Source organism: Ascaphus truei, chromosome 12 (genome assembly GCF_040206685.1).
Source record: "Ascaphus truei isolate aAscTru1 chromosome 12, aAscTru1.hap1, whole genome shotgun sequence".
Taxonomy (NCBI): Eukaryota; Metazoa; Chordata; class Amphibia; order Anura; family Ascaphidae; genus Ascaphus; species Ascaphus truei.
Window position 1 is genome coordinate 40,414,181 of NC_134494.1, and position 22,202 is coordinate 40,436,382.

The 22,202-nt window shown below is 46.9% G+C and overlaps 1 protein-coding gene across 1 annotated transcript in view; it reads left to right on the plus strand.

The window, feature by feature from the left end:
• Nucleotides 1-1,187: 1,187 nt before the first annotated feature.
• MYBPC3 (myosin binding protein C3) overlaps nt 1,188-22,202 on the plus strand; it is a 79,537-nt gene continuing 58,522 nt past the window's right edge. Inside the window, exons 1-15 of the mRNA XM_075567479.1 lie at nt 1,188-1,338; nt 2,381-2,647; nt 2,980-3,117; nt 3,286-3,366; nt 5,662-5,810; nt 6,633-6,750; nt 8,436-8,484; nt 11,014-11,058; nt 13,264-13,320; nt 15,218-15,241; nt 17,838-18,004; nt 18,088-18,220; nt 18,651-18,653; nt 19,289-19,413; nt 19,740-19,845. Of these exons, the coding sequence (XP_075423594.1) occupies nt 1,314-1,338; nt 2,381-2,647; nt 2,980-3,117; nt 3,286-3,366; nt 5,662-5,810; nt 6,633-6,750; nt 8,436-8,484; nt 11,014-11,058; nt 13,264-13,320; nt 15,218-15,241; nt 17,838-18,004; nt 18,088-18,220; nt 18,651-18,653; nt 19,289-19,413; nt 19,740-19,845 (1,487 nt within the window). The 5' untranslated portion in view covers nt 1,188-1,313. The remainder of the gene's footprint in view (nt 1,339-2,380; nt 2,648-2,979; nt 3,118-3,285; nt 3,367-5,661; nt 5,811-6,632; nt 6,751-8,435; nt 8,485-11,013; nt 11,059-13,263; nt 13,321-15,217; nt 15,242-17,837; nt 18,005-18,087; nt 18,221-18,650; nt 18,654-19,288; nt 19,414-19,739; nt 19,846-22,202) is intronic.

Below are 22,202 nucleotides of genomic sequence, written 5' to 3' on the forward strand. Positions count from 1 at the left end.
GGATTGTTTTTCAGGTTGATGAGAAGTCCTGGGGCATGCCACAAAAGCATAAAAGATGGAAGGTTTCATATCTCGTATGTATGCAATTTTCGTCCGATTTGTTGCAATACCATCCGGAAAGTGAAAGATAGAAATCTGATCTCCTTTAAGAAGGTAAAATAGGGGAGAGAGGGGAGTGAGAGAGTTAGAGGGGGGCAGGGGGAGAGAGAGATTGAGAGGGGAGGGAATCTAATTTAGGAGATGGCCTATCGACTAATAAACATCCAAATAAAGTAACTTGTACTTTACATGGGGGTGGATATGTCATTTTGAGTTTGCCTCATTTACATACAAAATTAATACTGTACACTGCACGGAATTTTACAGCCGGAAGAAAATCGCGTCAAAAACACATATTTTCGATTTGGACATGCAATAAGCCAGGGTTTTCCAATTCCAGTCCTCAAGGGCCACCAACAGCTCAGGTTTTCAAGATATCCCTGCTTCAGCACAGGTGGTGCAGCCTTCGACTGAGCCACCTGTCCTGAAGCAGGGATATCCTGAAAACCTGACCTGTTGGTGGCCCTTGAGGACTGGAGTTGCCCACCCCGGCGATAAGGGTTTAATGAATACGGCAAGAGGCAAATCAGTGCGAAATTGCCCGTTTTCGCCTCGGAAGAGCACTTATTGGAGTTTAATGAGTAGGCCATGAGTGTAGAGGTTTGTGATTAGTCCGAAGAAGGTATAGATGCTGCGTTCAGAGTCCGAGGTAAGGAGTTGTATTTCTGGTATGTGTGTATGTGCTGACATGTGCACTACACGTGTGTTTGATGGTAGTTACATAGTGACAATAGCTTTCATCGGGGGCCACTTCAGCAATATGTGAGGCCTGAAATTGTGAAGGTCTGGACTGCACAATGGGAGCAGAACCATCCGTGGCAGTGGCAGCAGAGCCTGTGGGAGCCAGCAGAAGGGGCAGTAAAGACAGACATAGCTGGAGCAATGAGTGGCATAGCGGGCAGTACTGTGAAACAGTACAAAGGCAGCCGGGCCAGAGGGCAAACAACAGGTCACTGGCAGCTTGGCTATATTTATCCCAGCTGAGATATCCTGTCAAGTGAGGTCTGCTGTTGAGGTGACAGGACCGAGTGACAACAGGAGAGAGTGTGAGGGGGGGGGGGGGGGTGGAGCAGAGACGGCTCCTTCCTATCTGTCTTTCTTTAAGGGGTCTGTAAAATCCTGCAGCTTCATTTCAGTGCCAACCTCACACTGGTCTGGAGCTACCGCTGCTGGAAGACTTCTTGCGAGAACCTCAATCATCAGGCTGAGCTAGGATGCCCGAGCCGGCCAAGAAAACAGGTACTAGGAACAAGTGGGGGGGAGGTGAGAGGAGGGGGGGAGGGGTGAAGGTGGGAAAAACAAGGGAAAGATGGAAAAGTGGATGAAAGAGAAAATGACTGGGGAGGGTGCCTAGAGAGGGATTATGCCAGTATAATATATTCCCTATTGGACTTGCTTTGGACGGAGGTGGAATGAGTTGGAGAATCACCTTCAGATGACTTTCAAGTTGGGGCGGAAATAGGATTTCGCTCAGTGGAAGAGAGAAGCCAGTTTAATAATAATGGACCATGACATTTCCTACCTCTCAACCGGGGTAGCTGTATTGGTCTTAGAGAATGAGCATTCATTCTATCCATCTAAAAATATTCTCTCTCTTTCTATATATGTATAATGTACTGTATTTTTCTACAGCAAGCCAGGGCACCCACAGCTTAACAGAGGCAAGACTTAGGACAGAGAAAAGTAACACAAGTAGGAATAAGTGCATAATGTTCCTAATGATATTTGTGAAGAATTCCCAAGCTGATCCAGGAAGTAGGAGTGGGGATTTTGTATGCCTGTGCGTGTACAAAAATATGACAGTGATTGTGTACTCTCATTGACGCACAACTAGTGACAAAGTATCAGTGGGATACAAATGACACCATAATGGCACAATTATTATTATTATTTTAATAATTGTAACATAGGAAAAGGAACATTGAGCTTTTCTGTCAGTTCATATAAGTGATATTATTCTGAGGTTCTGGACAGTAAGGGCACTTGCACTTGACAGATCTTGGTTTGACCTTCTTCATCGTTTGATTAAATCTGGGAACGAGGAAGGAATTTGTGGCTCTTCCTTGACTGGCCGCAGTACTTTTTTTTGCATCAACTCTTTAGAAGATAGACTGAGCTCTGTGGCCTGTTTCAACCCACTATCATTCCCCCAGAGCTCTCTCTTTTGCATTTACTGTACCCTCGCCGCCTGGTTCTCTCTGGGATAATACACTCTTTGGAGTCTCCTGTCTGCTTTCTGCTACTCTATATAAGCTCCAATCTGCTCTCTGCTGCCCTACAGCCTCAGCCTTCACCAAGAAGCCCAAGTCTGCCGACGTTCAGGTGGGTGGCACAGCCATCTTCCAGGCAGAGACAGAACAATCTGACATTAAGGTGAAGTGGCAAAAAAATGGCACTGACATCAGCCCCAGTGACAAGTTTAGCGTCACGTCTGATGGCACCAAGCACTCACTGACCATCAGCAGTGCCAGCAAAGAAGATGAAGTGGTTTATGCAGCCATTGCTGGGACCTCCAAGGTCAAGTTTGAGCTGAAGGTGAAAGAACAAGGTGAGTGTCCGGCACACATCACCACGTTATACAGCTTGCACAGGGGAATGCACCTAGTATAAGTGGAACTGGTATAGGTCGGTAGCGTGTTTGTATGGTAGACATACTGTACGTAACATACAGCTGTGTATCTGGGACAATCAGGTAGTTCCTCTGCTGCGTGTAAGCAGCACACAGGCATGTAACAATGCAGCAGTGGGTAACGTGTATATATTGTACATGTATGTAGCACATTCCTCTTCCACAGAAGCAATTAAGATTTTTTGGCAGCAGCCCGACCCAGTTTAGTTGAAGTGGATCTGTGACATTTCTTATGTGCCATTTTTCTTTAGAAAAATCTGAGGATGCTCCTGCGGCTTCTGCCCTGGATAACACGCCTTCTTCTGCCCCTGAAACCTCAGCCCTTCCTGCCCCTGACTGCTCTGCCCCCACTGCTGGCACAGAGAAGAAAGAACTCCAAACCTCTGATGGTAAATAGACATTAACTTGCCGTATAATGGATATCCATATCTTCAGATGAGAGAGCTGGCATCTCCCAGACTAGTTGACACGTTCTAAAGATGTTGGGGGGTTAAGGAGATTAATTAAGGGGTTTCAGGATCAGAGTGAAGATGACCTTTTTGTTTTTAACTCCTCAGCCCCTGCAGCTCAGCCAGAAGCCCCTAAGGATGATGTTGGGCTATTTCTGGAGAGACCAAAGGATGGAGATGTCACTGTTGGTCAGTATCATACTATGGGGCCTATGCAGAGAGCAGCGAATTTGAAAAATGGCGAATTTATTAAAAAGAATCTTTTTTGGAGAGTTTTATTCTCCATATGCAGAAAAGTGCGAATTCTGCTATGTTTAACATGGATGCGTCTGGCGAGTTTAAATTGGCGCGATGCGCGCTTCAGAAACTTGTAAAAACAAATTCGCGCCTTTTTTTTTCCCTTTGCAATGGCCGCGAGCGGCCGCTTCTTGCCAATTTTTTCTGGCGAGGGAAAAAGGAGACAATAGCGCCATTTTATTGGCGCGACCAGCCGCTAGATGCCGTTCGCGGCTCTCTGCATTAGGATATTTGTAAAACTGGCGAGATTGAGGTTTTCGCCAGCCGCGAGGCGAGTTTTACAAATAGAAAAGAAAAATTGGCGCATTTTTCGGAAATCTCCATTTTCTGCTGTTTTCTGCGCGATTATCTCCAAAAAATGGCGAATTTCGAAATAGCGCTGCTCTCTGCATAGGCCCCTATGTATATGTTTAAGCAGAAATATGTATGTGCACTTCAGTTTAAACCTGCAGCCGCGTGTGTTTGATCACAATGATCTCTATTGATATTTGTATGAGATTGCACATGTCTGTGTTGATCTGTGTATTAGAACACATGTGTATATGTAACCCTCTTTCCTGCTGACTAGACAGGCTACTGATGCTGTATATACCTGCTGGCTCACCGAGATCTGAGCCTCCGTTAACTGGGAGCCTGGGGCTACAATAGTAAATGGCAGCGCCTCCACTTGCCCAGGATCCCCTAGCTGTGAGATTCCCCTGGACAAGAACAATAATAACAACCCACAAGTATATGTAACAGTTTACTATATATATATACTTTGGTCCTAATAACACATATGCATGAAATAACATTAGCGAACATACACACTTATATGGCAGTTATAACCTTGAATGACATATACACATATAAGAATGATATAGCTGTATACCAGTAGTTCAGAGTGCACCCACTGTGCAAGTGTCCCTTCCCCACCACCGTGTGCACCCCACACCATGTCCAATGTACGGGACCAGTCCCTTGGTCACTTAACCTTTAGTGTCCCCAAGAAATCCACCCCCCCCCCCCCCCAAGGCGGGATCAGCGCCTGTAGGTACCGGTGTTGGTGCACTTTATAATAATACCTGCCGGGCGCTCCAGCACCCGGTCGCTGATACTTCGAAAAGGATCCGCAGATCCAGCGTCGTCTCTCACAAGTAGTTCCTCACTGTCAGGGAGGTCTCTCACGAGGCTTGACTCCGCAATGCAGTCTGATCCCAAACTACAGATCACCTTGTAGCTCAGGAAGATGCTGTGTCCATGACTGCTACTATCAGTAAATGGTAAAGTCCCTATCTAGGGCTGTTCCCTGCAGTACCACAAGCTGGTGGTGACTCAGGGCCTGCGCTGGGGCCTGGGGGAATATTCTGGCCTATGCAGTGGGTCACTGACCACCTCCACTATGCACCTCCTCTCCCTTTGCCTCCCAGCACCAACTGTCACCAACTGCCTGTTTTCTCCAGCGCGCGGAATGTTTCAGAATCAGAGAGCAGAGAGTTCTGACAACCCCATTGGCTGCTGTGACCACCTGGTATCCCAACTCCCTGAGGCTCATGGGACTTGTAGTCCCACACAGAGCCTTCCCTGGTAATGGCCGCCGCTAGGGATGCTCCTATCTAAAATGGCCACCTCCCCTGTATCACTGAGCATGCGCAACTCTATCTGTAGGGGCCGCCGCAACTATCGCGCTACTGCGCATGCGCGAATCGCGCATAACATGGCGGCGCCCTGAGCCAATACCTCCGGGAGTCCCCGGCGCCACGGCCGCCCCGGCAGCTCCCACTAGCACCAGGGTAAGAAGGGGTGGTAACGGAGGACCTGGCTACATATACTTGAAGGTGTATGCTTCAGCAGACAAGAGCAGACCCCTGTCTTATTATGAGGCTTATTCATTATACTGCCATAGTGTCCCAATCAGCACTACAGCAGTTTAGTGAATAACACCCTATGCCTCGCAATGTAACTGTCTCTGACCCCAGGGATAGGATCCTGGGAACCTTCCGTGCATTCACCCCAGATTGCTCCGTCACCGCTTTCACCAAATCTGGAGATCTCTACAAATAATAGAACTAATGTGGTCAAGACAGGAAGGTATAAAAACTGCCCCGCCGCGTCCGCGTGGCCACGGATGTATCCGCGTGGCCACGGATGTATCCGCGTGGCCACGGATGTATCTTACACCCTTTACTTGGTCTTTTGAAACCACAGGTGAAAACATCACGTTCACGGCCAAAGTGGTGGGCGCCAATATCCTGAAAAAGCCGGTGGTGAAATGGTTTAAAGGAAAATGGATGGACCTGTCCAGCAAAGTGGGGAAGCACCTCCAGCTCCAGGAAGCCTACGACCGTAATAGCAAGGTGATGAGAGCTGCCCTTGGCCTTTCTAAGGAGCAGGGTGCATGCTATACTGGGGTGGGTTCTTGGATATACAAGCTTGGGGGTTCATATCCGGCCTGGGTCACTTACACTCCATGGGGGTTATTTTCTAACCATCTACAAAACTGAAAAACTAAAAGAACCAAACTCGGAATAATACTAGGGTGAGATCTCGGGTGCATTTCTTATTACTAATTATTATACTAATCCATCACTTTAAAGCAGCCGTCCAAGCTGCTGTTTAAAAAAAAAAAAAAAAATTGTTTATTTAATATGCGCATTAATACAATCCACACAGTGATAAGTAATTAGCTAAGTTGCCGGTTGATCGGCGAAGATTCGGCCCGGGGGTTCACTAAATGGCTGTTAGTGCAGCAGAAGAGGACCAAAGATGCAAAGTTCTGTGGGGAAGATCATGTGACCAGGCAGTCACTAGATACAATTGGGGCACTGCTAGAGAGAGGGCAAGGCTCAAAAAGGGGTGTGTCAGAGCTTGTTTCAGAAGAGGAAGGGGATGTGACTTTGCAAATGGTTGCTATAGAAACAAAAAATGCTTGTTACATTATACTACATTAAACATGTAATTTACGGTGGTGTAAAAAAAATTCTACAAGTATTTTCTCATAGTACAGAACTGATTTATTAAAACACACACACGTAGGATATTGCTTGGTCTGCAGCTTTAAAACTAACCCGTGCTCCTGTGTTGCTCCTTTACTTATCTCTGTGCCCCCCTCCATATCTCTGTGCCCCCCTCCATCCCTCACACTCCTCCCGTCTTGTTGTATTTCTGTTCTGTTCCAGGTTTACACCTTTGAGATCCATATAATCAAGGCGAAAACCGACTACATAGGAGGCTACAGGTGTGAAGTGTCCACCAAGGATAAGTTCGACAGCTGCAACTTCAACCTGAATGTGCAAGGTGTGCAAACCGCGGGCTGGTATTAGAGATACGTAGTTCCCTGACTGCCAATTAGCATTGACCTGTTACCGAGCCTCTCTGCGTGGCAGGAGGAGCTGCTGTCCCTTCATTCCACGTGCAATTTCTAGTAAACAAGTATGAAAAGCATATAAAGATGACACACTATAGAGAGGTACAGCAGAGTAGAGAAGACAGCTGGGCAGAGTGGGCACAAGATGGGCAGAAAGTTAGGAAGGCACAATGGAGGTGGATGAGGGAGTGGGACGAATGCACATGGAGTAGGGCGAAGATAAAACAAGGAACAAAGGTAATGCACACACATTAACCAATTCTCAATCGAGAGCAAAGTCTCCATCTTTGCTGATGATACTAAATTGTGTAAGGTAATATAATCAGAGCAGGATGTAATTTCTCTCCAGTAGGACTTGGAGAGACTGGAAACGTGGGCAGGTACATGGCAGATGAGGCTTACTACAGATAAATGTAAGGTTATGCATTTGGGATGCAAGAATGAAAAGGCGACTTACAAATTAAATGGGGATACATTGGGGGAATCCTTGATGGAGAAGGATTTAGGAGTGCTTGTAGACAGCAGGCTTAGCAATAGTGCCCAATGTTATGCAGTAGCTGCAAAGGCAAACAAGATCTTATCTTGCATCAAACGGGCAATGGATGGAAGGGAAGTAAACATAATTATGCCCCTTTACAAAGCATTAGTAAGACCACACCTTGAGTATGGAGTACAATTTTGGGCACCAATCCTAAGAAAATACATTATGGAACTAGAGAGAGTGCAGAGAAGAGCCACCAAATTAATAAAGGGGATGGACAATCTAACTTATGAGGAGAGGCTAGCTAAATTAGATTTATTTACATTAGAAAAGAGGCATCTAAGAGGGGATATGATAACTATATACAAATATATTCGGGGACATTACAAGGAGCTTTCAAAAGAACTATTCATCCCACGGGCAGTACAAAGGACTCAGGGCCATCCCTTAAGGTTGGAGGAAAGGAGATGGACAAAGGAAAGGGTTCTAGTAAGGGGAGTTAAAATGTGGAATTCATTACCCATGGAGACTGTGATGGCAGATACAATAGATTTGTTCAAAAAAGGTTGGACATCTTTTTAGATGGGAAAGGTACAGTATACAGGGATATACCAAATAAGTAAACATGGGAAGGATGTTGATCCAGGGAGTAATCCGATTGCCAATTCTAGGAGTCAGGAAGGAATTTATTTTTCCCCTTATGAGATAATTGGAGGATATGACACTGGGGTTTTTTGTTTGCCTTCCTCTGGATCAATAAGTTAGTATAGATATAGGATAAAGTATCTGTTCTCTAAATTTAGCATAGGTTGAACTTGATGGACCTACGTCTTTTTTCAACCTCATCTACTATGTAACTATCGAACTGAACGGCCACTTTGCATACTGTCACAGGACATTTGTTCCTTCATTGTTTGGAAGTTGGACAAACCCTATCCTAGGACAAGCATGGCTACGCCGAGAGTGTTATAACATAATATATGGTAAACTCCATATAATACTCACCATAGATAAGTCATCAAATACTTCTTCAAATAAGGGGATCCCCTCCATGTACAATGGATCCTACGTGACATCTGATCCCAGAGATCTTTCACACTTCTTCTCTCTCTGTGTTTTTTTTTGTCTTTGCAGAGGTGGCCAGCACTGGGGATCTGGATATACGCTCAGCTTTCAGACGCACGTAAGTATCCAACGCATGTAGAAGACTCCCTTCCTCAGGAGCACGAGCTTCAACACGTGTGTGTCTTCTGATGTGGTTGGATGTGGAAAAGATATGACATTATAGTAATTCCCTGCAGTAAGGGCACCACTGTATTTGGAGGGGACTCTAGGTCATTAAGGGGGGGGGGGGGGGTGCAGTGTTGCAGCTTTGTTTTATAATTAGAAGAAGCTTCAGTGTATTGGGACTGTGTAATCAGGCTAACATGACTTTGTATTGGTGCACATTTATTTTTCTGGGTTACTGGACATTAAATGCTACTTTAATTATGGATAGAACTAAGGAATAGGATGTCTAGGATATAACTCCTCTCCCCTTTGGGTATGGGGGTTATGGATGAATGGATGTCGAGTTGTGTGTGTTTGATCATTACTGAACACTTCACCTCTGCTGCAGTGATTTAGTGCTGAAGAAAGACACATGGGGGTCTATGTGTCAACGTAGAAATTCGGGTTGACTCGCTGCTCTGTTTTTTTGGGAGCAGAGCTGTGGCATATGTAAGGGCAGTTTCTTACATCTGGGGGAGCATTGTAGACTTCAGATGTGGCAGTTGACTGACTCTCCCCAAGGTGCAAGCTGGGGCAGAGACGCAGAATGTGATACATCTCATTATAATCTGTGCACCATGTAACTCCTCCCCCAACTCCTCCTACTGACTCTCCCCAAGGAGCAAGCTGGGGCAGAGATGCCAAATGTGATACATCTCATTATAATCTGTGCACCATGTAACTCCTCCCCCAACTCCTCCTACTGACTCTCCCCAAGGTGCAAACTGGGAAAGAGACACAGAATGTGATACATCTCATTATAATCTGTGCACCATGTAACTCCCCCAACTCCTCCCACTGACACTCCCCAAGGTGCAAGCTGGGGCAGAGACGCAGAATGTGATACATCTCATTATAATCTGTGCACCATGTAACTCCCCCAACTCCTCCTACTGTCTCTCCCCAAGGTGCAAGCTGGGGCAGAGACGCAGAATGTGATACATCTCATTATAATCTGTGCACCATGTAACTCCCCCCCCCCCAACTCCTCCTACTGACTCTCCCCAAGGTGCAAGCTGGGGCAGAGACGCAGAATGTGATACATCTCATTATAATCTGTGCCCCATGTAACTCCCCCCAACTCCTCCCACTGACACTCCCCAAGGTGCAAGCTGGGGCAGAGACACAGAATGTGATACATCTCATTATAATCTGTGCACCATGTAACTCCCCCAACTCCTCCCACTGACACTCCCCAAGGTGCAAGCTAGGACAGACGCAGAATGTGATACATCTCATTATAATCTGTGCACCATGTAACTCCCCCAACTCCTCCTACTGACTCTCCCCAAGGTGCAAACTGGGACAGAGACGCAGAATGTGATACATCTCATTATAATCTGTGCCCCATGTAACTCCTCCCCAACTTCTCCTACTGACTCTCCCCAAGGAGCAAGCTGGGGTAGAGACACAGAATGTGATACATCTCATTATAATCTGTGCACCATGTAACTCCCCCCAACTCCTCCTACTGACTCTTCCCAAGGTGCATGCTGGGGCAGAGACGCAGAATGTGATACATCTCATTATAATCTGTGCACCATGTAACTCCCCCCCAACTCCTCCTACTGACTCTCCCCAAGGTGCAAGCTGGGGCAGAGACGCAGAATGTGATACATCTCATTATAATCTGTGCACCATGTAACTCCCCCAACGCCTCCTCCCACTGACTCTCCCCAAGGTGCAAGCTGGGGCAGACATGCAGAATGTGATACATCTCATTATAATCTGTGCACCATGTAAGTCCCCCCAACCCCTCCTACTGACTCCCACCAAGGTGCAAGCTGGGGCAGAGACGCAGAATGTGATATATCTCATTATAATCTGTGCACCATGTAACTCCCCCAACCCCTCCTACTGACTCTCCCCAAGGTGCAAGCTGGGGCAGAGACGCAGAATGTGATACATCTCATTATAATCTGCGCACCATGTAACTCCCCCCAACTCCTCCTACTGACTCTCCCCAAGGTGCAAGCTGGGGCAGAGACGCAGAATGTGATACATCTCATTATAATCTGTGCACCATGTAACTCCCCCCAACTCCTCCTACTGACTCTCCCCAAGGTGCAAACTGGGACAGAGACGCAGAATGTGATACATCTCATTATAATCTGTGCACCATGTAAGTCCCCCCAACTCCTCCTACTGACTCTCCCCAAGGTACAAGCTGGGGCAGAGACACAGAATGTGATACATCTCTTTATAATCTCTGCACCATGTAACTCCCCCCAACTCCTCCTACTGACTCTCCCCAAGGTGCAAGCTGGGGCAGATGGGCCAAAATTGGAGCAAAATACTTTGATACATAGGGGCAGGATAGAAATGCCCCAGTTTTGCACCGAAATTGCCTTAATACTTAGACCGCGTGGTATTGAAACTTGTAATGATAAGAGGGCAGCGAGGGGTTATGCATCTAAAACCTGTATCTATGACAAACATCCAGGAGCGTTATGGGCGGAGCGAGGCGGAGGACATCCACTGCTGGCAGGTAGCTGGGCTTTGCTCCAACAAACAACCCCAAACCTCCCAATGACTGTCCTCCTTATATAGTAATGGAGAATCCCGCACCCAACCTACAATGGAGCTTTGGCACTTGGCTGGGTGAGGGGGGTGGGGTGGTCCGTATCCCCGCTATACAGTGCCAATGGAGTCAGGCCGAAGCACAGGGAAAACAGCATTATGTATGTATCTGCCGGTCATAAATATATGACTTATAGTCACACTTTTGAGCTTATTCACGTGATACCTGTTATGGATCCTTATTCTTATTGGACCTGATTGGGGTGATTTTAGCTCCAGTGTAAGAACGTGCAATGGGTTTCTTAGTTTAGATGTTGGTTCTGGATAGCGATAACCGGATCAGCGCCATTCATTAACACCGTTGTGTTCATTTTATTTAATGTTATAATACAAGATGGCATAAAAAGTGATGCCACATAAATTTATTCAAAGTATAAGATACAAATGGCACAGAATATCATGTCCCGTGTAAGGGGTTAATATACATGGTCATGTGACATCTAGAACAGGGGCAGCCAACTCCAGTAACCAAGGCCAAGTATTGGGGATATCCCTGCTTCAGCACAAGGGGCTCAGTCATTCTGACTTCACCGATTGAGCCACCTGTGCTGAAGCAGGGACATCCCTTGAGGACTGGAGTTGAACCGCCCCTCATCCACGGTGTTATTAATAGAAATATAGAGTAGTTCGCAGGTGATGGCGCGGCCATTAATAGACCAGCACAAGTTTTATAGAAATATTTCTATATGTGGTTGTTGGATATATGCAGTTATTGGGAGGAAAGATTAACTTTACCAAACCTCCGTGGGGGGAGCGGGGGGGGGGGGGGGAGGGAGTGAAAGCAGCATGGAAGCAAAAGAGAACATGGTAAAAGAAGCTGGAAGTGGGAGACACAGAAAAGGCTAGTGAGGTTCAGGGCAGAGAGAGGTTAAGGGAAGGTGTCCGGTTGTAAGAAGGGCAGTGAGACACAGAGAGGCCGGAGAGGCTGGGTGCTGGTTTCATTAGCACAGCAGGAATGTTTCCCAGTGTCATTGGGAGGCCTGGAAGCTGCTGAGCAAACATGGGACGCCCAGAATTTATGACTTCTGTCTGCAAGTTGTCAGTGAAAGTTCTGCGCCTGTCCTCAGACTTTCAACACAACTTCATTCTGGGTCAGTGTGTGCTGGAGACTTCCTGTGTGCCACAGAAGTGTCACTGTCACCTTGCAAATGCGCACAGCACTGTGCCTGTCACCCCACACACCCGGTCCCTGTCACTCCTCTCTGTCGTCACACACCCTCACTGCTCCATGTGCCCTGCGTTGTGTCACACACACACACACACACCCTCCCTGCTCCATGTGCCCTGCGTTCTGTCACACACACACACACCCCTTCAGTGCTCCATGTGCCCTGCGTTCTGTCACACGCAGTTCAATGCACGCACACGCGCGCACACACACACACACACACACACACACACACACACACACACACACACTGTACACCCTCACTGCTCCATGTGCCCTGCGTTCTGACACACACACCTCAATGCACACACACACACCTTCACTGCTCCATATGCCCTGCGTTCTGTCACATGCAGTCGTGTTACTCTTGTCACCCAAATATATATCTGTCCCTGATGTAGGTGCCTATGTAATCTCTATGTGTTCCTGCACTGTGTGTATGTCACACTGCAATTTCTTCATATCCCTACATTTTCTCTGTGCCCCTGCAGTTCTATCCATCTAGTCTATGAACAGTATGTTCCTTCAGTTTATTTAGGGCACCCAGTGTATATTTTTACGAGTTAATCCATGAGCAGGTAGCCCCTGGTGTGTGTGTGTGTGTGTGTGTGTGTGTGTGTGTGTGTGTGTGTGTGTGTGTGTGTGTGTGTGTGTGTGTGTGTGTGTGTGTGTGTGTGTGTGTGTGTGTGTGTGTATATGTGTGTATATATATGTATGTATGTGTATATAAATATAAAGGGCGGGGTTGCAGACCTGCCTTAGACATGCAGATGAGCATACAGTTATATTTGCATATATATATATATCTGGGATGAATTAATTAATCTACGATTAATCTGACCAGACGCCTCCTGAAATATCCACCCAGTTCCCTCTTAAGATAAATCCGTAACATACACACACACAATTTTCTACCCGTCATTGAACTTCTCCCTCTTTCTGCAGAGGAGATGGAGCAGATGAGGCCGGAGAACTGGACTTCAGTGCTTTGCTCAAAAAAAGGTGAGTGCAAATGTGTTTACAGTTTTTTTTTTATGTGGAGAGCTCTTACACTGCTCCCCCCACACCCAGCGCTCTTACACTGCTCCCCCCACACCCAGCGCTCTTACACTGCTCCCCCCACACCCAGCGCTCTTACACTGCTCCCCCTACACCCAGCGCTCTTACACTGCTCCCCCCACACCCAGCGCTCTTACACTGCTCCCCCCACACCCAGCGCTCTTACACTGCTCCCCCCACACCCAGCGCTCTTACACTGCTCCCCCCACACCCAGCGCTCTTACACTGCTCCCCCCGCACCCAGCGCTCTTACACTGCTCCCCCACACCCAGCGCTCTTACACTGCTCCCCTCACACCCAGCGCTCTTACACTGCTCCCCCCACACCCAGCGCTCTTACACTGCTCCCCCCACACCCAGCGCTCTTACACTGCTCCCCCCACACCCAGCGCTCTTACACTGCTCCCCCCACACCCAGCGCTCTTACACTGCTCCCCCACACCCAGCGCTCTTACACTGCTCCCCCATACCCAGCGTTCTTACACTGCTCCCCCCACACCCAGCGCTCTTACACTGCTCCCTGCCTCTGTTTCATTTTCTAATTATCTTCTCTTGTTTTTTTGTCGCTGTCCTTCTTGTGTGAGACAGAGAGTAAGTTATGCATGTGCTATGCATGTGCTATGCATGTTCTGTGCATGTTATACATGTGCTATGCATGTGCTATGCATGAGTGACCTTTACTGACACCATTGGTCAGTTATATTTACTAAGTGACCCAGACTGCCGTCCACTGATCAGTCATATACATTGAGTGACACTTAGTGGCTCCCGCCAGTGACCTAGGGATGCTGATGGTCTTGTATAATCATGACTAGTGATGCAGCCGGTCAGTCACAGTGATGCAGCCGGTCAGTCCTGATTAATGGGTCACCCATACATTGTGAGTGAGTCACAGTGATGCTGCCGGTCACTTGGGTGTGTGGGGTCCGTTGGGCCAGTTACGTGGAGGACAAAGGACAGACATGGTAGGGTAACACGTAGCACAGCTGTCTGAGAGAGCAGGGCGGCTCTTACAGGAGATGACAGCTAATAGGTAACAGTACACTCTGAAGAAGGGGTCTGCACGCTATAATTATCCCGCCCTCATCTGTCGAATGTATCCATCGTCTCCAAGCAGGCTGTCTGGGGGGAAAGGAGGCATGTGGAACCAGTGTGCTAAGAGCGCAATGCATTGTGGGTAGAATGGAGTGTGCCCGGTGATTGGCTGATGCACGAGCAACAGGAGTGTCTAGACAGTGATTACATTAGTCACCATATACATAGTATAATTATAAGTGATCTATGCAGTCATATGTACTGCATAACCAGCACCCTGGCAGAATTAGCTGGTAAAACAGAGTTAATATGTACAATGTGTCACAATGTTGCGCTGATTAATGCTGCTGCCAAGTGTTGTGATAACTTCTGTGTGCAGCATTTTCCCTCATGTCTTGCATGCATTGGTGCTTCTCATTGCAGCACTGTCTCTTGCATGCATTGGTGCTTCTCGTGGCAGCACTGTGTCTTGTTTCTTGCATGTGTTGGGGATTACAGTATGTTAGATATATTGCAGGCATGTCTCTTGCAGCTCCCGTGTTTGAGTGGTTATGGCGTTTGCTGTTATGTTCTTATGTTGTCTCATGCATGCGTTGGCTGTTGTATCTGCATGGCAGTTTAGTCTCTTGCATGCGTCGGTGCAGTAATGTGCCCTGATAGTCATGCCTGCATTTCTCCCAGCCTCCTTGCCTTGCATGTGACAGTGGTTATGACGGTGACATTGCATTGACATTTCTTGCGGTCTTTTGCTCCCGGTGATGCGGTCTTCGCTGCATGTTTTTCTGAATGCTTCTTTGCAAGTCCAGCAGTTTCCTGCGCCCCGGACATCGGTAAGACTCAGAACATGCTTCAGTCTCTCCCACACACAGCTCTGTTCTGCAACAGTACCGCTCTTCCACTACACCTCTGTCATATTAGCAAAGCCTAGCGCAGTGTTTTTCAACCTGGGTTCCGCGAGCATCTCTAAAGTGTTCCCTGCAATTCTCAGGTCATTTGAAACGTACCAAATACAGAAGAATTTACAATGCATCTGATCTCATATGCGCTATTAGAGAGGGTTGGGGTTCCTTACAATGCATCTGATCTCAGTCACGCTATTAGAGAAGGTTGGGGTTCCTTACAGTGCATCTGATCTCAGACGCGCTATTAGAGAGGGTTGGGGTTCCTTACAATGCTTCTGATCTCAGTCACGCGATTAGAGAGGGTTGGGGTTCCTTACAATGCATCAGATCTCAGACGCGCTATTAGAGAGGGTTGGGGTTCCTTACAATGCATCTGATCTCAGGCACGCTATTAGATAGGGTTGGGGTTCCTTACAATGCATCTGCTCTCAGACGCGCTAATAAAGAGGGTTGGGGTTCCTTACAATGCATCAGATCTCAAACGTGCTATTAGAGAGGGTTGGGGTTCCTTACAATGCATCTGATCTCAGACGCACTATTAGAGAGGGTTGGGGTTCCTTACAATGCATCTGATCTCAGGCGCGCTATTAGAGAGGGTTGGGGTTCCTTACAATGCATCTGATCTCAGACGCGCTATTAGAGAGGGTTGGGGTTCCTTACAATGCATCTGATCTCAGACGCGCCATTCGAGAGGGTTGGGGTTCCTTACAATGCATCTGATCTCAGACGCACTATTAGAGAGGGTTGGGGTTCCTTACAATGCATCTGATCTCAGGCGCGCTATTAGAGAGGGTTGGGGTTCCTTACAATGCATCAGATCTCAGACGCACTATTAGAGAGGGTTGGGGTTCCTTACAATGCATCTGATCTCAGGCGCGCTATTAGAGAGGGTTGGGGTTCCTTACAATGCATCTGATCTCAGACGCGCTATTAGAGAGGGTTGGGGTTCCTTACAATGCATCTGATCTCCGACGCGCTATTAGAGAAGGTCGGGGTTCCTTACAATGCATCTGAACTCATACGTGCTATTAGAGGGGGTTGGGGTTCCTTACAATGCATCTGATCTCAGACACGCTATTAGAGAGGGTTGGGGTTCCTTACAATGCATCTGATCTCAGACGCGCTATTAGAGAGGGTTGGGGTTCCTTACAATGCATCTGATCTCAGACATGCTATTAGAGAGGGTTGGGTTTCGTGACAATGCATCGGATCTCAGACGCACTATTAGAGAGGGTTGGGGTTCCTTACAATGCATCTGATCTCAGACACGCTATTAGAGAGGGTTGGGGTTCCTTAAAATGCATCTCATCTCAGACACACTATTAGAGAGGGTTGGGGTTCCTTAAAATGCATCTCATCTCAGACACACTATTAGAGAGGGTTGGGGTTCCTTACAAGGCATCTGATCTCAGACGCGCTATTAGAGAGGGTTGGGGTTCCTTAAAATGCATCTCATCTCAGACACACTATTAGAGAGGGTTGGGGTTCCTTACAAGGCATCTGATCTCAGACGCGCTATTAGAGAGGGTTGGGGTTCCTTACAATGCATCTGATCTCAGACTCGCTATTAGAGAGGGTTGGGGTTCCTTACAATGCATCTGATCTCAGACGCGCTATTAGAGAGGGTTTGGGTTCCTTACAATGCATCTGATTTCAGACGCACTATTAGAGAGGGTTGGGGTTCTGCAGAATTTCACATAGGTTTCTTTATCAAAAAAAAGGTTGGAAACCACAGGCCTAGAGACATACAAGAACGCGCAGCAGCAGCAGAGTGCTTCTAAAATCAAAGTGAGAGCCTCCATAATAATGAGTCTTGGAGAAGACCGATGATAATTCCCAATCTCCTCTTGGAAGAGGATATTTTCTTTCCTCCACAATACGAACTGCTGCAAACTCAATCTCAACGGCAAATGCTGTGTGCTAATTGCAGTGTACAAATGTAATGCATACAGAGCTAATTGTACTGTATCTGTTCTGAACAGAGGTCACGGTGCGATGGTCCAGAAAGGTCCAAAGAACAATGACTTTTTCCTTTGCCAAATAAACATTCGATTTGCTTCTAAAGAACAGGAGATTAAAAGATCCTTTCCGATTTTAGTAACAAAGGAGGGAGAGGGCGTTGAGGGTTGGTACCTTTTATTGGACCAACAAGTAGTTGATACCGTATGTTACAAGCTTTCCAACCTCGGGATGCATTATTATACCCCCTACTCCCTATCCCTCCTTTGTTACTACATGGAAGAAAGGACCAACTCGGATCCCCACCCGTCTTTGTTTTCTGTTTTTAGGACATAAATACATTCTGTAAAATGAAGCCCAAGTCACTTTGCCTCATCATTTCCCAGGTTCAGAAAGTACTTAAACCACTACTTTTTGAAGACCCTTTCACCTTGGCCTCTCATGCTTTGTTGGGCTACAGAAGCCAAGTGTTTGCTTGGCTCCTATGAGAGGGTTTTCCATACTCCTGGCCATGTTGAGGGTTAGGGAGGTCTTGGCTACTCTTTGATATTGTCTCTTCTGGCAGTAACGAGGCGAAGCAGGACGCAGAGCCTGACGTGGACGTGTGGGAGATCCTCCGTGGAGCGCCCCCCTCTGAATACGAGAAGATCGCCTTCCAGTACGGTATCACCGACCTGCGTGGACTCCTAAAAAGGCTCAAGAAGATGAAAAAGGAGGAGAAAAAGAGCACTGGTGAGATGTGGATGGTTAGAGTAGCACAGTAATGTTGTAGCTGTATCGGAGTCACTTATAAACACAATACTCTATTCCTTCAGCCTTCTTAAAGAAGTTGGACCCGGCTTATCAAGTAGACAAGGGTCAGAAGATGAAGCTGGTGGTGGAAGTGGCCAATCCCGATGCAGAGGTGAAGTGGATAAAGAATGGTCAGGAGATCCATGTCAGCGGCAGGTAATTGTGAGAGGAGAGGCAGCCTAAGGGATACTGTATCCAGTGGCAACAGTGTCATGGGACCTCCAATCCCAGTGATACAATGGGAATACTGATTATGAATACAGCATCTAGAACTATAGGGACAATTATATTGTGACCAAGTGGAGTTAGATTGTGACAAAGTGATTTCGTAGGGTTGGATAAATAGATATTGTCAGGACATTTGTTAGCAAAGTGAAATATGAATGAACGATATATTGTGTAGTGTCACAACTGGGATAATTGTATTCTCTTGAGGTATCTCCTTCAATTTGGGGCTTTATCTAACTCTCTTTCTCTCTTTCTCTCTCTCTTTCTCTCCCTCTTTCTCTCTCTCACTCTACATGTCTGATTCTTGCTCTGATGTAATTATCTCTTTGGATCTGGATGCCACGAATTAATCCTTTAGCAAGTAAGTTATCTCATAGTTTCTGTAGTGTTGCACCCTCATCAGCCAACCAAGAGCGTCCACGTGAGCCCTAAGCATTGCTATAAACCAGTGCTTCCAACCTGCCAATGCATCTTCTGCTTCATGCTACTTACAGCTCTTTGAATAATCACAGACGCTCACTAACGACCTTGAACTGTCTTCAAACACCGACCATGAGATTGAACCTTGAAATGGTTATTACTGTGGGCTACTATAAGACATGTAATAGTCATTAATGGCCTAGAGATGTTCTGCAGAATGCAAAAACCATGGGAAGGTGGAAGTGCATAGAGATACTCAATGTCATTATACATGGCTCTCCAGAGACAATTACCCATAATGAAACGCTGATAAGTTAAGCATGTTTCTGAGTGGGGCCCTGGCTGCGTTAGTCCTTTGGTACCGCGAACCGCTCGTGGCAGAGTCGCCGAAGACAGTAAGTCCTTGCTACATCTGTACCTTTTTTGGCCCAAAAAGATAGATGAATGGATGAAGTTACAGTGTACAGAGCTGGGAAAACCCTGCAGGACTCGATGGCTCTAAGGCAGAAGCATGTGGTGTCTGGGGGTGCAGACCCTTTATTACACGCGGCCTGATGTGTCCTCTGTCTCCCCTAGGTATATCTTTGAGAATATTGGTAACAAGAGGATTTTGACCATCAATCACTGCTCCTTGTCAGACGATGCTGCTTATCAGTGTGTGATTGGAGAGGAGAAGAGCATCACTGAGCTTTTTGTAAAAGGTGAGTTTGGGCAGAGGGATGGCTGTATGGCTCAAGCACGGACCTCTGCAGTGGGAGAACTGTGTCGCATACCTCTTGCCTTTACTTTTTTTTCTTCTTGTGCCTAAAAGCAGCAATCGGCGATTATTATCATTTTTTACACTCTTTGGTATTAACCCGAGGAACACTTGTTTTGGGAGCTGTTGCCTCTTGAACGTTGTTCACCCAGGCATGGTTAAAAATGGCGGCCGACAGGAAGCTGCCCAGCTGCCATTTTGGGATGTGGCAGGTGCCCTCTTTCCTAAAACGTATGTGCATTTACCCACTGCTTTCCCCTTACCTTGCAGAGGCTCCCGTTCAGATCACGCACGCACTGGAGGATCAAGTGGTGATGGTGGGAGAGAGAGTGGAGTTTGAGTGTGAGGTGTCAGAGGATGGAGCGCAGGTTAAATGGTAAGAGGCGGCAGTTCAAAACCAGCAAAATAACTATGTATAGGTTTATTTTGCATGCAAGCTGGGAGCAGGGGGACACGGGAAGGTAACATTAAATACCCGCTGCTACATGTGACCTGCATATGGGGCAAGGGTTCATACTCCACACGTAGGCTGAGCCACTGACACCTTCTGCAAAGGTCCCTCAAATGAACAATATCTCCCCTCAATCCGTCCCCATATACCATCTGTCACGGACAGCACACTAGTGAGCACGTGAGTGTGACATGCAACCAGGGTTAATACACACGCCTTCTCTAGCCAACGCACCTTTAAATTAGTTAATATTAACCCCTTCCGCGATTACAATCATATCTATCCATCGCCACCACGCAAGAAATATCAAATATGTCATTATTTGCAGAGTCTGAGATCCCTGTTTACTAAAGAAAAACTATCTGTGCACTTAACACACAAAAATCTGTGTCTGAAGATGTACTTTACTCCCTACAGAGCGTGCAACCAGTTCAATCAGAGCATCACTTATTAAAGATTGGTTTAATATAAAAATACAGTGTTTGGATTACAGAAAAAATATTATTACACGAACATCGTTACAATAAAATGCAGACAAGTTTCTTAAAATAAAAGGCGAAACATCGCAGAATTCCCTATACGTTACCATACGTCATAAGTTCTTTCCAGAGAAGTCACTGGCGTGGAAAAGATGAAAATTCACGTGTCCGATCCCAAACACCCCTCTCTAGAACTCTAATTTTCCATTCCAGCATGCCACCTTTATGCCCAGACCTTCTGCACTGAAACACACATAAGACCCACCTCTGTCGTTAAGCCTGACTTAAACTCTGAATTACATTTTTAATGTATTATAATGTAACAAGCATTTTTTGTTTCTATAGCAACCATTTACAAAAGTCACATCCCCATCCTCTTCTGAAATGGGCTCTGGCACACCGCTTTTTGAGCCCTGCCCTCTCTCTAGCAGTGCACCAATTGTATCTAGTGACTGCCTGGTCACATGATCTTCCCCACAGAACTTTGCATCTTTGGTCCTCTTATATATAAAATATGATGGGGTGGGGTTAGAGCTTTCAGGGAGTGTGTGTTCACATTACCCGCATAATGAACGTATTCTCTGTGGGGGTTTATCTGTGCTTCGGTATTTATAAATCCAGACTGGGCGGCCTTGTTTGGAGAATATTGAGCTGGCTGGTATTGCTACCAGACTGATGGAAGTTCCCACACTTGATATGACCACACTCTCTCCATTTTAATTGTTAGTCTGGAAGCTGTCTCGGTCTTCGTTCACGCTCCCAGATAAAGTTCTGCATGTCTCTGAGGAAGTGCTGGCATTTTAACAGGTCTCCCCCCCCCCCTTTTCCTCCTCTTGCGGCCCGTATAATTATGACCGTGGATAGGTTTCAGCATCTAAAATAGCATCTCCGTGTTGCGTTGGATCTGCTTACTTACACCGCACGTGAGGGCCTGTGGGTGCCATCTCAACCATGTCATCGAACAGCTGATCTGTCCCCTCCCCGCAGACATAAGATTATGGTGCTGGGTGCCGTGTCAGCAAAAACGCACTGGGTCCCACAGAGACTCGCGGTGAAAGTCACCTTGTAGGAATCGCACACGCGCCCCTCGCAGAGGGAATACACATACTCACGTGACGTCTTCCCGCAGCCGTTCAATCCATCTGTACTGCCTGGGCCCACAAATGGATTTGGGGTTTTGCCCCCCACTTGTCATTGCTGTCCCCCCCCCCCCCCCCCGCTTGTACCCTGTTTTATTAATATTTGTGTCTTTTTCCAATTCCCGTGACACTTGCCATTGGGAGGGGTTCAATTGGCCACCAAAGGATTACCGGGGAACGGACGAGGAGTGCTTGATAATAAAATAAATGTTTGGGGAACACAGCGGCATTACACCGAGAACTCACCTCTACATGCACGTTAAATCTTTCAGCACTTGAGGGGTTAACAGCGACAGTGGCTTGGAACATAAAGCTGATGTTGGATGAGGTTCTCATGGCTGAAGCCTCGGGACCTTCTGCCCTTAGGGTTCCTTTGTAACTATGACTCACATTGTTTTTATTAAATGACTGTAATTGCCCCCATCACTCCTTCTGGAAGGCTGTTCCATGAATCGACTACCCTAGCAGTATTTTTCCAGACACTGCAATTACACAATGGGGCACAGTTGCACCTTGCTGGTTATAAAGCCGCCAGGGCCTCGTTACTCCAATATTGTACTTCGCTGCAGAATGTGTTGGTGCCACATAGATCAATAAGTGTAAGACCGAGAACACAATGCGAGAAATCTTTATTTAGAGAGGTTGCATGGATGAGCCCAGATCC